The sequence below is a fragment of the Anabrus simplex genome, chromosome 9, assembly GCF_040414725.1.
Source record: "Anabrus simplex isolate iqAnaSimp1 chromosome 9, ASM4041472v1, whole genome shotgun sequence".
NCBI lineage: Eukaryota > Metazoa > Arthropoda > Insecta > Orthoptera > Tettigoniidae > Anabrus > Anabrus simplex.
The window spans coordinates 18,290,194-18,309,001 of NC_090273.1; the positions used below are offsets into that span (position 1 = coordinate 18,290,194).

Below are 18,808 nucleotides of genomic sequence, written 5' to 3' on the forward strand. Positions count from 1 at the left end.
AAATGCCCAATTATTTGATTGAAACATGTGTTAGTACTTGCTGTCAGGCAATCATTTTATCTGAATATGTGATGTATGGTGGATCTTTTACATTTGCATTTGTACATATTGCATTTTTGGCAAGTTAATGCCTGTAGTTGTTTTGAAACCAAATTTTATTTCACCCGAAGCACCATCGGTTAAACAGGACTCTAGTACTGATGTAGTGCCTGCTTAAGTTAGTGGCTGATATATGTAGTTTGCAAGCTGAATGGAGGCTTGGCACATGCATGCCTAAGTCAAGTTGTGTATCTCTCATATCCACAGATTGGTTGTTCGGAAGCAGTTCCGTGCAGTGTGCTGCTCGAATATGACCATTGCAGTCGCCGCATTAACCTTCAGGTCCGCTTCCCCTCTGAAGGCTGCTTCCATGCCACCGTCTCGTACCGAGGAATAGAGCTTCATAATGGAGATTTTGACATCATTGTCCTTAGTGGTAAGTGCATTATAAAATTTCTGGTTTTTACTGGGGTTTTCCATTTTCCTCATTTACTTAATTACTCCTTGGCGCTACAGCCCATGAAGGACATTGGCCCCTCTGACCATTGTAGCCCAATCTTCATGATCTTCAGCACGCTTCCTCCATCTTCTTATTCCCATCTTTCTTAAATCCTCCTCCACATCATCCAGCCATCTATTTCGAGGTCTTCCTTTAAATCTTCTACCACCTGGATTTCCTTTGTAAATTTTCTTGACAGACCTATCATATTGTCTCTACATGTCCCAATCACCTTATTCAAGGTTCATACATTCCAAGTTGCATACATATCCTGTTTCCGTTTGCTTCTTCCATTTCCTCGTACGGGTCGTTTACCATTATCATCAGCCCGGCTATTCTTGTCTTTGAGTTTCGGAATGATGTGTTTTCCTGATATGGAGTTGTTAGTCCCATGATCAACCCCCAACCTGGAGCATTCAGGATCACTTAGGCATGCAAGCTCCCACATCGCGACAAGATGAAGGTACCAGCGTGAGAGATTTTCCCCATCTAAATAATATTTTGTGGCATGTCATCAGATTTAGAGTCCAGCTTCTTGGCTGAATGATCAGCATACTGTCGTACAGTTTAGAGAGCCCCAGGTTCGATTCCTTGCCTGGTCAGGGATTTTAGCTGCATAGAACGCACCATACTACTAACCACCATACAAACACACAATAGGGTTGGCTTTAGGAAAGGCATCTGGCTGTGAAACTGAGCCACATCCACATGAAGTTTTGACCGCAATAAATGGAAAAATGTCCAGGAAGAGAATGTTTATGATTTTGAAATTGTGCACAAAATTGTCTATCTATGCTCACTTTTAAGTAATACTGGTAGCTCTGAGAAAGAAATTAGCCCTTAGACACACTGCAACAGAGACACTAACAGTTGTTTGTTGTGCCTTAAGATTGTTTAGGAGCACAAAAATTCACTTAGCACAGTCTCTTTGTATGCAGGAAGGGGAAGGGGGGGGGGGGGCAGCTGGAGGCTACAATGCCGGCAGAGTGGCAACAGTTTGAAAGGGGCATCAATAATAATATTATTGGCTTTACATCACATGAACTACTTTCACGGTTTTTGGAGACGATGAGGTGCCAGAATTTAGTCCCACAGGAGTTCTTTTATATGCCAGTAAATCTACGGACACGAGGTGGTGGTGGTGATTATTGTTTTAAGAGGAAGTACAGATAGGCAACGATCCTCTATATAACACCAATCAGAGAGAAAAAATGGAAGGGATCTGACATTTCCAAAAATGAAGGTATCGGCCAAAGAAAGACAAGGGCCACGAAGGGCATGAAAATTACACTCCCTAGCCCTCAGAAACCTAAAAGCGTCAGGATCTGAAAAGAACAATAGTTGACCAAGGAAGGCCGGATAAGATAGATGTTGACCAAGGAAGGCCAGATAAGATAGATGAAAGTGACGAGCCTGGCACTAGTAAGTGGAAGCAATGCCAGGACTCAGCCAGCAGACCCATGGTTGCCAACCCACGCTCCAAAGTTCAGAGCCATTGGGGCCCCTTTTTTTGCCTCTTACAACAGGTAGGGGATACTGTGGGTGTTATTCTACCGCCTCCATCCACAGGGGGATACGGACACGAGGCTGGCGTATTTGAGCACCTTCAAATACTACCGGACTGAGCCAGGATCGAACCTGCCAAGTTAGAGTCAGAAGGCCAGTGCCTCAACCATTTGAGCCACTCAGCCCAGCGCGAGGCAACAATGAGCAAAACAGTAGCCGCAGTGAATTAATTGTTCAGATTGGTAATAAAGAAGCTCCTTAGAAAAAGCTGGAAGCTATCTTATGGAGAAGGCACCCGGAATGATATGGAAGTGGAAACTATGAGAATCTTCCTCAGGCTTACATAAAGAGCAAAGTCCACATGAGTCTTACAATCACAGTGAACCTGAGTGAGTTACGAGATGGTCAGCGCTTCTTCCAGGAATAAGACGGTTTTGATTACGCAAAGTGCATTGAGATATTAGTGAAGTGCTCTAGGAACTACTCTGCATTGTGAGAGGCCACACCCTACACCTGAGGGCTGTGTGTTCATCCGTATTAAATGGAAAACTGGAATGCAAATGCACTTGTTAATAACTGTTAATAGTAGTTTTATAAATTTAGTCGGTAGTAGTTGTCATTGTAGTTTAAGAGCCCTGTCAACCTGATGCCTTCAAAATGCTTCCTATCCATTTCTTTTGTTTACAATTGACTTTATGTCACACTGACACAGATAGGTTTTATAACAATGATGGTATAGGGAAGTACTGGGAGTGGGAAGGAAGTAGCCATGGCGTTAATTAAGGTACAGCCCCAGCATTTGCCCTGTGTGAAAATGGGAAACCACAAAAAACCATCTTCAGAGCTGTTGAAATGGAGTTCGAATCCACTATCTCCCGAATGCAAGCTGTGTGCCCCTAACCACATGACCAACTTGCTTGGTGGTTAAGAATACTAAGTATGTCGTGGACAAAGAGGAAAATAAGTGTGTCAGTAAGGAATGAATTGGATATGTATAGGTATCCCTCTGTGTAACACTATCAGTGAACATTCCTATCCTTTGACTGCTTCACTGGATGTTAGTAGTAGTTCTGGGAACTGTTATAGGTAAAAGGCCACGAAGAAGAGTGGCCAGTAGATTGATTTTGTAAACAAAGGCACACCTTCAATTACCTTTCAAAAATGTGTGCAAGAGGGATTTGGTAAATTAGAATCAGGGCCCTTGTCCACTAGAGACAATGTCTGCAAGGTCACGATGCTGAGAGGCACAATTGGAGAGAGAGAGAAATGGACATCTTTTGGTCAAGATTCCAAGGGTAGACCACGTCACCAACAAGAAGGTACTCTGTCATACCAGGAAATCATGTGAAGTCTTAACATGTGGGAAAGCAGCCAGTTTTGATCAAATCTTCAGAAATGACAAATTTGGCTCTGAGCATAAAAGACAAAATATAAGGTAAATGTGGATGTGGGCAGAGCACAAAACAAAATAAGAGAACTACTCCAAGATGGTCACAAACCTTCTGTGAGGAGATGACATTACAAGAAGAATATTTATAGTAATCTGTGTACCTTCAATCTTAAGTCTCACATAGTTTAAATGTTTACACTTCCTGGCACAAAAACTTAGCAGCCTGGTGGCAGGTGCAGTTTGAACACTTACAGTCGTTGTATCTTCCAGAGCAGTCAAATACTTCAAGTACCCTCACAGGGACCTATCTAGAGCTCATGGGTAACTGGTGGCACAAGGACTGAAATGTGGGCTACGTATGATTGGAACTATGGGAACCATTTGTGTGTGTTAAAGATGTATTTATGTCATCACCAATGAAGGTTACCCATATAAGAAGTATCTCAGGTTTCATTCCAGCTGGAAGCTGTGGGAGTGCACTATCTGGTGGGCATGATCATTAAGGCATCAAGTCTGTATGGTTAACCAGTTCGAGGCCTTATTGATGGAAGGAATTTTTACCACAGAAGGTTGGTCGGCAGGGTGGGAGAGGTAGTGGTATACAATTTCTAATCAGCCTCTCCGCAGTGTTCATACGGAGCGAGGTCACATGGCACTGTTGATGGTGATTCCTCCGTCAGATGGGACGTTAAGCCTTGAGAACATCCCTTTGTGTTATTCAACAGGAGTAGGCTGTGTGCCAACACCGGCTTTCACCCTCTCCCTTTCTCATCATCATCATCATCATCATCATCATCATCATCCCACACCCAGACAAGCTGGTTGCCCATGCACGTCAATAGAAACACCTGCACAGGAGAGGCGAACATGTCCTCGTACATTCCCAGCTCTAAAAGCCATACACTAAATAAAATAAATAAATAATCACATACAACCTGAACGAGAAACCAGCATGGCAAAATAGAATAGATAAACTGGTTACAGCCAGTAGCAGAAATCCCTCTCCCCACTTTCTGGAGAAAATATTACATTTTTATTTCAGCTTGGCCCGCTGAAACTAGGAATTATTAAGAAAAGCAATTTGTACAAGCCCTGTAGTCTTATCAGCTAATTCTTTCCTTTATTTTCTTTAATTATTAACACAATTATTTGCAGAAATACGTACAAAATGTCGTTTGTCGTTTGTATAGCGCCACAGCAAATGGTGGAGACTTTGCATGTGCTGTGAGGAAGGGTAGTAGGGGTATTTTTTTTCGCCAAGGTCATGGACACTGAGGTATGGTTCACCCGCTTGCTGGGCGCATTCTCCAGTCTAACAGTCTCTTTAGTGTGTGAGTTTCTTGCTGTGTAGTCAAATACTAAATGATTTGAATTGTATAACCACACCATACTCCTTTTTAATTGTAATAAATGCGTAATATTGATCCTTTGATGAAAGTTTTATTGTATAGTATTGAATCAAGATCTCAACAAAAAAAAAAAAAAACTATTAATACCGTACTTACATTGCTAAACTGTCAATCTTTACCTCTCTGTCAAAACTCACTCACCTGGCGAGTTGGCCGTGCGGTTAGGGGCGCGCAGCTCTGAGCTTGCATCCAGGAGATAGTGGATTCGAACCTCACTGTCGGCAGCCCTGAAGATGGCTTTCCATGGTTTTCCTTTTTCACACCAGGCAAATGCTGGGGCTGTACTTTAATTAAGGCCATGCCCACTTCCTTCCCACTCCTAGCCCTTTCCTATCCCATTGTCACCATAAGACCTATATGTGTGGGTGCGACGTTAAGCAAATTGGAAAAGAAAATTCTCAGAGAGCATAAAAAAACCTTACCCTTTTGTAGCTTTTCTTTTTTGGTTTCGATGTACCCCCTTCCCCGACCGCTGTATCCCACAAACTGTTTGTTGTCTACATTTTTTTGCCTTCGCACTTTCAGTTCCCAATCACCGTTACTGGTTACAGCACAGCATGTTACCAAGAATACATATAATAAAAAGTGTCTCTCAATAGCAACCAAATTGAAAAACTACAAAAGAGTCACCCAGCCACAAATTACATATGCATGTGGAACATTATTGAAAACAACAAACACAGTTGCAATAGAGAGAGTACTCAAGTTAGAAAGGAGAATAGTGAGAACCTGTTTAAATAAAAATTATCCAGTAAATGGAGTCTGGAGACTAGCTTCCAATGAAACAGTTTATAAAGAAATAGAACCTGTGACTAGCACAATGAAAAAGAAACAAATATCATTCTTAGGGCATCTAATACGGTCACCAGAAAATAGAATCAGTACAAAGATAATAGGAAATTATGGAAGAATAAAAATAATATTAGATGTATCACAGAACTTAAAGAAGACATGAGTGAGTTACATATTACAATAGAAGATTTAAAATACAAAACAAATACACTCAAGATTATTGTTATTATTTACATTTTCTGGCCTTCATTGGACCACTTTAGCCAACTTTATACAAAGAATTTTTCAGTTTCCTGTCAGCCCCGTACATCTTCATTCTCTTGGATCTTATCTCTCTTTATTCTCCTGATGATCCTGTTCTCTGGTGACCTGATTAGATGTCCAAAAAATGAAATGTGTTTCTTCCTGTTTGTGCTCATTACTGGTTCTATTTCCTTGCAGACTGTTTCATTAGAAGCTACTCTCCAGTGTCCATCTTTTTGGTATGATTTGTTGATGCACGTTCGAATGATTCTTCTCTCCACCTTGAGTACAGTATTTTGTCTGTTTGTGCAGTGTTAGTTGTTTTGAAGATGGTTTCGCTTGCGTATGTTATTTCTGGTTGAGTGACTGTTTTGTAGTGTTTTAATTTTGTTACTACTGACAGGCCCTTTTTGTTGTCGGTATTCTTGTGCTCTGGTCAGTTTATTTATTCTGTTATGCCATGTTGGCTTTTCGTCGAGGTTATATGTTATGATTTTTCCCAGATATTTATATTTATCTACAATTTTGATTTCTTGGTTTCCTATGGCAATTTTGTTTATGAGTGATGGGTCAGTTAACATGATTACTGTTTTTTCAAAAGATATTCCAAGGTAAATTTTCTGTGCTATTTCCTGTAGTGATATAACTTGTTGTGTGGTTTCCTGAATATTGTTGGACAAGAGAGCAAAGTCATCAGTAAATCGTAGGCAATTTAAACTTATGTTGTCTTTGGGTCTTCCTATTTGAATGTTCTTTGGGTCAATCTTGTACCACTCCCTCACTATACATTCCAAGGCACAGTTGAACAGCAGTGGTGACAAGCAATCTCCTTGTCTTAAATCTGTTTTTATGATGAATGGCTCAGAGAATTCCCCTGTGAACTTGACTTTTGATTTAGTGTTGGTTAAGGTGAGTTCTATCAATTTGATTAATTTTGGATGGAGCCCAAACTTTCATAAGATTTTTGACACTCAAGATATTGAAAGATAAACACACTAGACTATAGAAAAAAAAAAAAAAAAGAATAGAGATTCCGGAAGCAGAAAGAAAATTACATTCAGAAAGGATGAAACAGTATTGGGCTGACAAAAAGAAGAAAAACATCCATAAACCTGACTAAAGTAGTCTCATGTTGGCTAAAAAATTAAAATAAATAAATAAATAAAAACAGGTAATGCAATATTTATAAATTTCTGGGCATTTTTTCTCTCTGGATGAGGAATTTGTTCTTGAAATTTTGCCCAGAGTTTTTCTTACACTCTGTATATGACTTTTTTTTTTACTTGTTAGTTCCTTACGTGCTATAATTAGTTTACTTCTAAGAATGCTCGTACCCTCTTCCGTCGTCCTTCCTCCGGAGAACCACTCTTACTTAACTATCTTTGTTACTATGATGAAATATACTCGAAATGAACATGTTAAAGCATCTAATATGAGTTTTATCTTGCTGACAGGAAGTGATGCCACCCTTGTCCATAAGAATGTGGCCTCAAAGAATCACAACATCTGCTATGAAGCGAGATTGGTCAGCATTCAAGGAGAGAGACTGACCAAGCCAAAGAAAGTGTTTTGTTATGTTTCACCCAAACAACTTACAGTCAAAGAGTTCCTGCTCAAGTTCATACCCAAAAGACTTGTTACCTTCCGTCTGTGCCCTTCCACTAAGGTAAGTATACATGGGGACTTAATAGCTTAAAGTAATGTAACCTACCATCCCTTCCCTCCATAATCAAAATGTTTTTATACTTCATAGCTTACATGTAACACATGTCAAACTGACTGGCCTGTAATTTTTGGCTTTATGTTTATCACCCTTCGAGCCGGCCCCGTGGTGTAGAGGTAGCGTGCCTGCCTCTTACCCGGAGGCCCCGGGTTCGATTCCCGGCCAGGTCAGGGATTTTTACCTGGACCTGAGGGCTGGTTCGAGGTCCACTCAGCCTACGTGATTAGAATTGAGGAGCTATCTGACGGTGAGATGGCGGCCCCGGTCTAGAAAGCCAAGAATAACGGCCGAGAGGGTTCGTCGTGCTGACCACACGACACCTCGTAATCTGCAGGCCTTCGGGCTGAGAAGCGGTCGCTTGGTAGGCCAAGGCCCTTCAAGGGCTGTAGTGCCATGGGGTTTGGTTTGGTTTGTTTATCACCCTTCCGTTTATACACACGGGCTCCTATAACAACTCTGCGTTCTTTTAGTATAACTCCAACCGAAAAAGTGGCCGCGCAGTTTGGGTCACTTAGCCATCTGTTTGCATTTGGGAGATAGTGGATTTGAACCCCACTCTGGGCAGCTGTGAAGATGTTTTTATATGGTTTTCCATTTTCACATCAGGAAAATGCTTAGGCTGTACCTTAATTAAGGCCATTGTCACTTCCTCTTCACTCCAAACCCTTTCCTATCCCATCGTCGCCCTGTGTCGGAGCGATGTAAAGCAGATTATGTACAGCTCCTTCATGCAAACAGTAATCAGAAAAGTACTTCAGATATGGTACTATATCCCAACCCATTGCCTTTAGTATATCCCCAGAAATATTATCAATTCCATCTGCTTTTTTTTTTTTTTTTTTTTTGCTTTACGTCGCACCGGCACAGATATGTCTTATGGCGACGATGGGATAGGAAAGGCCTAGGAATTGGAAGGAAGTGGCCATGGCCTTAGTTAAGGTACAGCCCCAGCATTTGCCTGGTGTGAAAATGGGAAACCACGGAAAACCATCTTCAGGGCTGCCGATATTAGGGCTCGAACCCACTGTCTCCCGATTACGTTTTTTAGTTTTAAACTTTCCTATCTTATTGTAAATGTCTTTATTATCGCATGTAAATTTCAATGCTTTGTTAGTATTAGTCATCTCCTCTGTCTAGACATTATCCTCGTAAATAACAATCTTTACATACTGCTGACTGAATACTTCTGCCTTCTGTAGATCTTCATATACACACTCCTCTTGTTCATTAAAGATTCCTGGAATGTCTTTCTTGGAATCTGTTTCTGCCTTAAAGAGTCTATACATACCCTTCCATTTTCCACTAAAATTTGTATGATTTATATGACTGCCAGTTATGCTTGCTATCATGTTATCTTCCCCTCCTTCCCCTTCTCTCACATTCCAAGTAATAGCTCATTCCAAGTGACGGACAGCACTCGGTGCACCATCAGTGAAGCTGCTGGGAACAGAGGGAGTAAGTTCAAATCCTGATCTTTTATGATCTCCAACTTTAGTCTTTTCCTTTTTTCAGACATCCACGTATTTATTCTCAACCACAGACTCAAACTAGGCACAAAATTGACAATTCCTTAATCAACAGCTCACCAACTTTACCAACACCTATCATAGTAACTAAGAATGTCCCCTTGTGACCAACTTTTATAATATAGTAACAACATCTGTCAAGCCAGTTCCACAGTACAGTAATATTTTACATACATGAGTGTGCCGGGCTGAGTGGCTCAGACGGTTGAGATGCTGGCCTTCTGACCCCAACTTGACAGGTTCGATCCTGGCTCAGTTCGGTGGTATTTGAAAGTGCTCAAATATGTCAGCCTCATGTCGGTAGATTTACTGGTACGTAAAAGAACTCATGCAGGACAAAAATCCGGCACCTCAGCATCTCCGAAAACCGTAAAAGAATAGTTAGTGGGACGTAAAGCAAATAACATTATTATTATTACATGAGTGTGTTCACAGTTTGTGAAGAAATATTTGGTGTACAGCAAGTTTTAAAATCCCCTTTTTTTTACCATTAAGTTAACATTTTAAATACCACAACAGTGATACAATCTTTTAATTACTGAAGAGTGCTATTTTAGTATTTAAAACTATTTATGTTTTCAACTCAGGATGGCCCAACCAAAGGGCCGAAACTACTCCTGTGTTTCAATATAAAATTTAATTGGATTGTATTGATCAAGTGGAACATCCCCTCCTAGAATCAACCATTTTCTCACTGAAAGAATCCAGATAATTAGCAAGATGTACTGTCTGTTTCAGTTCCACTTCCAGAGCAACAACAACCAGCACAGCCAGCCTTCATTTGTTGTGGATGATGGATGTCAGCCCAAAGTCGAGCTTATCGCAAAGGATAGGAATGTAATCGCAGCAACGTTCACTCACTTCCTCTTGAAGAACATCGGTCAGTATGAGTGTGATATAGGGGCATCAACACTTTGCAATGACTGAGCGAGTTGGCTCCGTGGTTTGGGACTTGTAGCTGAGAGCTTGCCTTCAGGAGGTGGTTGGTTGAATGACACCATTCCTAGCCCTGAAGATAGTTTTCTGGGCTTTGCCATTTTTAAAGTTTTATTATTATTATTTTGAATTTAAGAATTACGTTTTTTGAACAGACTGTAGCTTTACATAGGTATATAAAACTTCGTAGATTTATTTTATATATTGCGAATGTTTTGTATTTTATTTAAACAGGTAATAGTTGCCAAATATGGCTGCCCGCACAATAATTTACATTGCCACTTCTAGGGTTAATTAAGTCCATAGTTACTACCTTCCCAGGCGTAGCCTTAGCTCATCACAGAGTTGGCAAACACCTTCTATATGTTAGTGTGACACTAAAATACAATAGAAGTCCGTTATGGTGAGAATTCGTAACAGCGTAAAATTTACTCGCTATAACGGATTGTCGTTATATCCGATTTTTTGTAAAAGTTGGGAACACCCCCATACGCATTAAGATCAGTATGTAACGGCAATCAGTTTGTTCAAAACGTGCATTTTCGAGGATAATATCCACACTATGGCTTACTTGTTTGTTTTTTGAAATCTCATACTACGTGAAAGTGAATGTTTAATTTTATTCTGAAAAAATTGTAGTACCGTATTTCTCCGAATTCAAGACGACCTCCACTTTTTCCTTCACAAAATTTAAATCAGTCTTTAAAAGTGTTTGGTATGAATGCCTCCTTTCTTATAGAGTTTGCATTTTAGACTATTTTTAGATGCCGAACATTAGCTTTAGTTATGGCGTATTCTTTTGCTGTGAGCTTGCATCCGGGAGATAGTGGGTTTGAACCCCACTGTCGGCAGCCCTGAAGATGGTTTTCTGTGGTTTCCCATTATCACAGCAGGCAAATGCTGGGGCTGTACCTTAATTAAGGCAACGGACGCTTCCTTCCCATTCCTAAACCTTTCCTATCCCGTTGTCGCCATAAAACCTATCTGTATTGGTGCGATGTAAAACGACTATTCCTGCTATCTATAAAACTTAATTTTACTAAGCGTCAGGTACAGTAGACGCGTTATAACTCTGCTACTGAATTCGAAGGTTCGCACTTTTTGATGCCATTCTGCAGATTTGAGAAACGATTGTGTAGAGGCTAATAGAATGTCACCGAGCTCGATAGCTGCAGTCGCTTAAGTACGGCCAGTATCCAGTATTCGGAGATAGTAGGTTCGAACCCCACTGTCGGCAGCCCTGAAAATGGTTTTCCGTGGTTTCCCATTTTCACACCAGGCAAATGTGGGGCTGTACCTTAATTAAGGCCACGGCCGCTTCCTTCCCACTCCTAGCCCTTCCCTGTCCCATCGTCGCCATAAGACCTATCTGTGTCGGTGCGACATAAAGCAACTAGAAAAAAAAATAAATAGAATGTCATTCACTCTTCAATATTCCCCGAGATCCGGTGACATTACACATAGGCACTGTACAACCAGTCACCACAGCTAGCGATATATAATCAAGAGTAAAATGAAAATGGGATACCTTCTCAAAATTTTTATATTTTACGGTCAGATGCACCTCACTGGTTATGATCTGACAGTGACTTTATAGGTGCTGTCATGTGTTTTAGATGGTTGTACACACCATACTCTCATCACTTTAACGTTACATATAAAATTTGCCTTAGTAGGTGCATTCAAGTGTTGTATATAGATACACCTTATGTTTTACAAACCTCAAGCTGGACTATTTTCTCATGTATCACACCTTAACAATTGTGTTACCTTCTCTGTTTTGCTTTCATTGTTTTAACATGTTACAATTTAACATTTAACATTAGTTCTTGTATTTGCTGTCATGTGTTATATATTTTAACTAGTCATAGTTTAACATTTGTCTTGTAGGTGCTATCATGTGTTATATATGCTATTTGATAAGTTGTATTTTGCTCAGTTGATTCGTTGGCTGATGATAACGCGCAATGAGCGTCGAAACTAGTACCAATCTTCTTTAAACGTTATAATAATAATAATTTCGTGCGGCTATTTCTAGCCGAGTGCAGCCCTTGTAAGGCAGACCCTCCGATGAGGGTGGGCGGCATCTGCCATATGTAGGTAACTGCGTGTTATTGTGGTGGAGGATAGTGTTGTGTGTGGTGTGTGAGTTGCAGGGATGTTGGGGACAGCAAACACTCAGCCCCTGGGCCATTGGAATTAACCAATGAAGGTTAAAATCCCTGACCCGGCCGGGAATTGAACCCGGGACCCTCTGAACCGAAGGCAAGTACGCTGACCATTCAGCCAATGAGTCGGACTTTAAACGTTATATGATATATACTCACATCAATAAACCTTCATTGTATTGAAAAGGTGGACCTTAACATTTTCATTTTACTGTAATCCCTGTTCAGTACGGAACAAAATGAAGTTGGTTTTTTTTTTTGCTAGGGGCTTTACGTCGCACCGACACAGATAGGTCTTATGGCGACGATGGGACAGGAAAGGGCTAGGAGTGGGAAGGAATCGGCCGTGGCCTTAATTAAGGTACAGCCCCAGCATTTGCCTGGTGTGAAAATGGGTAACCACGGAAAACCATTTTCAGGGCTGCCGATAGTGGGGTTCGAACCTACTATCTCCCGGATGCAAGCTCACAGCTGCGCGCCTCTACACGCACGACCAACTCGCCCGGTAAAATGAAGTTTCTAACTTTCAATGTATAATAAAGAGACGGTCCTTTACTTGATTTACTTGATTTTTCACATGAGATTCTGAGAAAAAGATTGTCGTCTTGGATTCGGAGAAATACGGTATCACTCCAGAGGCTTCTTTGGCAAACAGATCTGTTTTCTTCTTCAAACGGCATCATCTAACCTAACTATATATGTATCGCGAAAACATATTTCAAACGCATGTACAAAAATGATAACTTCCTCGCTAAAATTTACATGGAAATAGCCTTTTCGAAATTTAACTAGACACGAGAAAATATAAACTATTCTCTGAAATTGGTGATGTACTCTGTCCTATCTTGAGGTGTATCACATTCTTACTTAATTTCAGTATATAACATTAAAATTAAGAGATTGTTCACTTCAGCCTTTATTTTTAACAAGTTAACGACTACCATCGGCCACGTTATTTACGCATTTATCAGAAAACGTGTTATCCTCTTTCATTTCGAATTTTCTTTAGAGAACAGTAGTCGACGGGTATTATTAATTGACTCCAACATCGTCTTTGAATGTCGATGAGAGAGCTCCCAAATGCACATACCAAGAAAAAATTACCGTACCGAAGATGATCAATCGCATTTTGTGGCAAAAATTTCAGTTTTCTTATTCAAAGCATAACCTAACTTAATCGTACTATATTTATCGTGAATACATATTTCTAGCGCCAGTAGAGAAATGCTCTTCTCGCTATAAATTTATATGATAATAGCCCTTCTGAAATTTAACAGATGCGAGAAAATATAAACTGACCTCTGAAATCAATGATGCACGCTGCCATTATCTTGAGGAGTATTCCATCCTTACTTAATTGCAGTCTTTAGCAATAAAATTAAGCGATCGTTTACTCAGCCTTTATTTTTAATGAGTTAACAACTGTTATCAGAACAGCAGTTGACAGGTATTACTAATCGACTCCGAAATTGCCTTTGAATGTTGACGAGAGAATTTGCTAGTGGACATAGTGAGGAAACAATCAGTGATAGGGCTCTCACTGTAACCGAAGGATAATACACAGTTTAATATAGGATTTTTGAAGGGACAGACAAAAATTGTCGTTACAACGGGTTCTCGTTATATGCCGTACTCGCTATAGCGGACTTCTACTGTAGTTATTATGTTACTAGGTAATATAAAGGTTACTATCTCCTTTTGTAATTGGTACACAAGGTTCCTCAGCATGCAGTGTTTTCGGTGGGTTTTTTTTTTTTTTTTTTTCCTGCTAGTGATTAGATGTCGCACTAACTCACAGATATTTTTTACTGCAATGGGATAAGTATGGCTTAAGACTGGGAAGGAAGTGACCGTGGCTTCTATTAAGGTAACAGCCTCAGAATTTGCCTGATATGGAAATCAGAAATCAAAGAAAATCATCTCTAGGGCTACCAGTTGTTGGATTCGAACCCACCATCTGCTGAAAACTAGGTAATGCCTACACAGTCTGAAACACAGCCAGCTCGCTCAGCAGGATGTACTGAAGTTACCCACATATATTGAACTTTTAACACATGCTAGTATTGACCAATACCTTGACTTTGATGAACCATTATTGCTTCTACTGTAATTCCAATATATTTTAATATTATTTTTTATCCAGTGATATATAAAAAATGAAGAAAAACAGTTGTTATGTAAGTAGGTAATCTAGAGATTACTGCATAACTAGTGAATACTATCACTTTATGTAAAAGGTACAGAAGTCATCTTTATTTTCCATACGATAACACCTCGTCTGCTATTGTAAGCAATAAGCAATACAAATAAAGTTGCATCTTGTCCATGAGTGAAGCAAAATGGGAGATTGCCAGGCTGAGTGGCTCAGACCGTTGAGGTACTGGCCTTCTGACCCCAACTTGGCAACTTCAATCCTGGCTTAGTCCGGTGGTATTTGAAGGTGCTCAGATACATCAACCGCATGTCAGTAGATTTACTGGCATGTAAAAGAACTCCTGCGTTACAGACTTCTGGCACCACAGCGTCTCCAAAAGACGTTCAAGTAGTTAGTGGGAAGTAAAGCAAATACCATAACATTATGTATAAGATGGGAGATTAATTTCTGTTTGCATTTAGGAGGGGGGGATGTTGAAGAATTTAGTTTTAACTACATTTATATTATTTTAGGTTAACCTGTTGAAATAAGAATACAGTGAAAATGCAGGGGGTTTTTTCTTACCTCAAGTTATAAAGTAAAAATAAGACCTAAAAGCAGAAATAAAAATTTTGAGTATGTGGGTAAAATATGTTTGGATAATATTACAGTAAATTCTTATGAGAAGAGTTTGACTGGCTAATTAAATTTGACTTCCTTTGAAAGTCTTGAAGTATGATCTCTGTCTCAGAAGGTACAAAAGAAAAAGGCCTTAAAGCCACATCAAAACTCATGTGCATATAAGGAAGCATTTAGCACCTAAATCCTCAAAATGTTCAGTTCCTTTCCAAATATAAGAGACTACAAAAGCTCTCAAGTGCATAAAACCAGGGAAAGCTGCAGTATCAGTGGAATGTACGCCACGTTTTTACTGCATTGTGAACCAGCTACGATCAGATGGCTTACAACCTTTTTCTTGAACATTTTGGAAAGGCAGTCTCTCGCCACTTTTTAAGAAATCCAAAATAATAGCAACTGCCGAGCCAAACAAAGATCCATCAAAAGTGGTAAATTATCATGCTGTAGTCCTCCTAAGTGTCATACTGAAGCTACTAGAAAGACTAATTTATAATAGAACTAGCTGAGTAAGTGTCATACTGAAGCTACTAGAAAGACTAATTTATAATAGAACTAGCTGAGTACCCGTGCTTCACAACGGAATTCTCAGAAAGACTGTCTTTATGGTTTTCCCAACTGAAGTCATTACCTCAGAGTAGGGATTGAATAGCTGGAATACTATGATGAACCAGTGTGTTACGTATCAGTAGTATCAGAAAATTTATGAACCAGAGGAATGGTATGCTAAAGGAGAGAGAGATCTAACTCCCCAGCTACTTCCGGACAATATTCAGGCAAGCTATTATACTCGGTACGCAGCAGTAATCCCATCTATCGGAGATGAGTGGCAAGAGAAGACGACAAAGCACATCACAACAAACAATGGTCAATGTAATGTTATTGTTGATCAATTTTATGAGCTTTCTGTACTGCAAGCTTTCACATTTAGTTTTCTTTAGACTCTGTGATATTAGAGCATCTAATGTAAAGTGAGTCCTCCTTTCTTTCATCACTCCCTCTTGTGTTATTATTCAAGCGATCGTTCCTTCTTGATTTTTTTTTTCTCATTCTTATAATCACCTTCACAGTTTAATCGCTATCACCACCAATTTTATTATAGTCGGTATGGTAAGACTGAATAAGACATAAATGATCGTAAATTGTATTCTCTATAACTTTTGTTATGTAGTATTTTTCAATATGACCTGTAGCATAGGTAATTAAAAATTAAATTTTAAGCTCTTTCCCCTAAACTACTATTTTAACCAGAGTGAATAAAATTATTTGTAGTGTAGACTGTAGTTCCTTATTCCTGACTTTTAATACTGATTTTCATTAAATTCTCTTTACCCTTTTTCTCGTGGCTCAGCGCTGATATGGACTTAACAACAAAAATCAAAATTTGAATATCTCTTTTATCATAGCCGTTATGGTAAAAATGTATAAGACATAAATGATCGGAAATTGAATACTATATAACTTTAGTTATGTAGTATTTATGGATAGGACCAATCTGTATATATAAAATAAGAGTTTTGTCTGTACAATGCTCAGAATTTGAAAAGTATGGTATTTCTGTATCGATCATGTCCACAGTAACAAGAAAATGCAGTTTTTACTTTTCCGTAATGTCTGTCTGTCTGTCTGTCTGTCTGTCTGTCTGTCTGTCTGTCTGTCTGTCTGTCTGTCTGTCTGTCTGTCTGTCTGTCTGTCTGTCTGTCTGTCTGTCTGTCTGTCTGTCTGTACATGCATCACGAGGAAACGGCTTAAGATAATTTAATAAAAATCGGTATGTAAAGTCGGGGGGTGAGCCGCTACAACCTAGGATATAAATCATTTTATTCATGCTGAGTGAAATGGTAGTTTAGGGGAATGCCTAAAATTCAATTCTCAAATATTTATATTATTAGTGGTCATATCGATAAATACAACATAACTAAAGTTATATAGAATTAAATTTCTGATCATTTACATCTTATGCATTTTTACCGTACCGGCTATGATAACATAGATATTCATGAATTTGGATTTTTGTTGCTAAGTCCATATCAACGCCGAGCCCCGACAAAATGGGTAAACAGAATTTAATGAAAATCGGTATATAGAGTCGGGGAATAAGAAAGTACAGTTTAAGCTATAAACAATGTTATTCACTCTGGGTGAAATGGTAGTTTAGGGGAAGGCACCTAAAATTTTATTTTTTAATACCTATGTTCTTCGTTCTATGGAAAAGTACTACATAACAAAAGTTATAGAGAATACAATTTCCGATCATTTATGTTTTATTCAGTTTTACCGTACCAACTATGATAAGAGTGGTATTTCAGAACCGGAAGACAATTAATAATGTGAAGGCCTACAATATCGAAAGCGCGTAACATTGATCAACAATAACATTACACTGGCCGTTGTTTGTTGTAATGTTCTTTGCCTCTTATGCTGACATTCAACTCCGATAGATGGGATTACTGCTGCGTACCGAGTATAACAGCCTAACTGAAAATTGGCGGGAAATAGCTGAGGAGTTAGATAACTTTCTTCTTTAGCATGCTATTCCTCTGGTTCATACATTTTCTGATACTGCTGGTACGTGACACACTGGTTCATCATAGTATGCCAGCTATTCGATACCTACTCTGACGCGCTGTTTTGAATTAGCAGTGTGCGCACTTCAGAGCCTCAGTTAGTAGTAGTAGTAGTAGGAGTAGCAGTATGAACTGGTCTAGAATTACAATTTAGGCCTATTCCAAATTATAGTACCACAATTCACTAAAGCTTCTTCCTCTTCACTTTTATTAAATCTACATTAATTTTATTCCAAATTAGCAGCGAAGATGTGATTTCTTCTCTGGCTTGGATGAAAAATTGCCTCCACGTCAGATAGTTATTTCCCCCGCCAGTGTAGTGAATTGAGATTTTCCGACTCATCGGGTACTCCCAGGAAACAGATAAGTAAACGGGCATAGTTTTTGCCCTGGGACTATCGACTATTCGAATCCCCCCGCCGAAAAAAAGACGAAGATTGTTCACGGATCACGGATGTCTGCGTTTTGGTCATTCCAGCTCTGTAGCTTTGGACTGTTCGGCAGCATACTGTTCGTTAAAAGTGAGAAAATGTGTGGTTTTTCATTTGGTCGAGTATTTCATATGAAAGCATTGCTTTGAATTGCGCCATTCCTACTGACGTCATTGTAATGACCCATGTTCCTTTCAGTTGGGAAAACCACTAAGAGAGTCTTTCTGAGAATCTATAAAGGCAGGCGGAGAGTGAGTGTCTGCCATTATAATGAAAACTCCCCAACCTGATTGTGACTGACGGTAGGCAAGCTGGCCTACCATTACAATGAAAATTCCCTAACCCAGTCTTCATATGAGAAAAGACGTTGGTGACTTCCCCGTCGTGTTTCTAGGGCAACGTTAAGAGCTATGCAACTTAATACAATCTTGCTCACAACGTTTACACTACCTAACCCAGAATTCTGTATAAAATTTAGAATTCCGTAGCGAAGCACGGGTACATCGGCTAGTAATCTATATATATATATAAAATAAGAGTTTTGTCTGTACTATACATTGCTAAGAATTTGAAAAGAAAGGTATTTCTGTATTGGTCACATCCACAGTAACAAGGAAATCCATTTATTACTTTTCCATAATTTCTGTATGTATGTATGTAATGTAATGTAATGTAATGTAATGTAATGTAATGTAATGTAATGTAATGTAATGTATGTATGTACACGCATCATGAGAAAACAGCTGAAGAGAATTTATTGAAAAGTAGTATGTACAGTTGGGGGATGAGCCACTACAATATAGGCTATA

The 18,808-nt window shown here is 39.3% G+C and overlaps 1 protein-coding gene across 1 annotated transcript in view; it reads left to right on the forward strand.

Annotated features, from left to right (window-relative positions):
- Window positions 1-18,808, forward strand: part of LOC136881078 (apoptosis-resistant E3 ubiquitin protein ligase 1) — a 413,531-nt gene that overhangs the window by 356,224 nt on the left and 38,499 nt on the right. Inside the window, exons 7-9 of the mRNA XM_067153696.2 lie at window positions 307-475; window positions 7,333-7,544; window positions 9,866-10,007. Coding sequence (XP_067009797.2) covers window positions 307-475; window positions 7,333-7,544; window positions 9,866-10,007 — 523 coding nt within the window. The remainder of the gene's footprint in view (window positions 1-306; window positions 476-7,332; window positions 7,545-9,865; window positions 10,008-18,808) is intronic.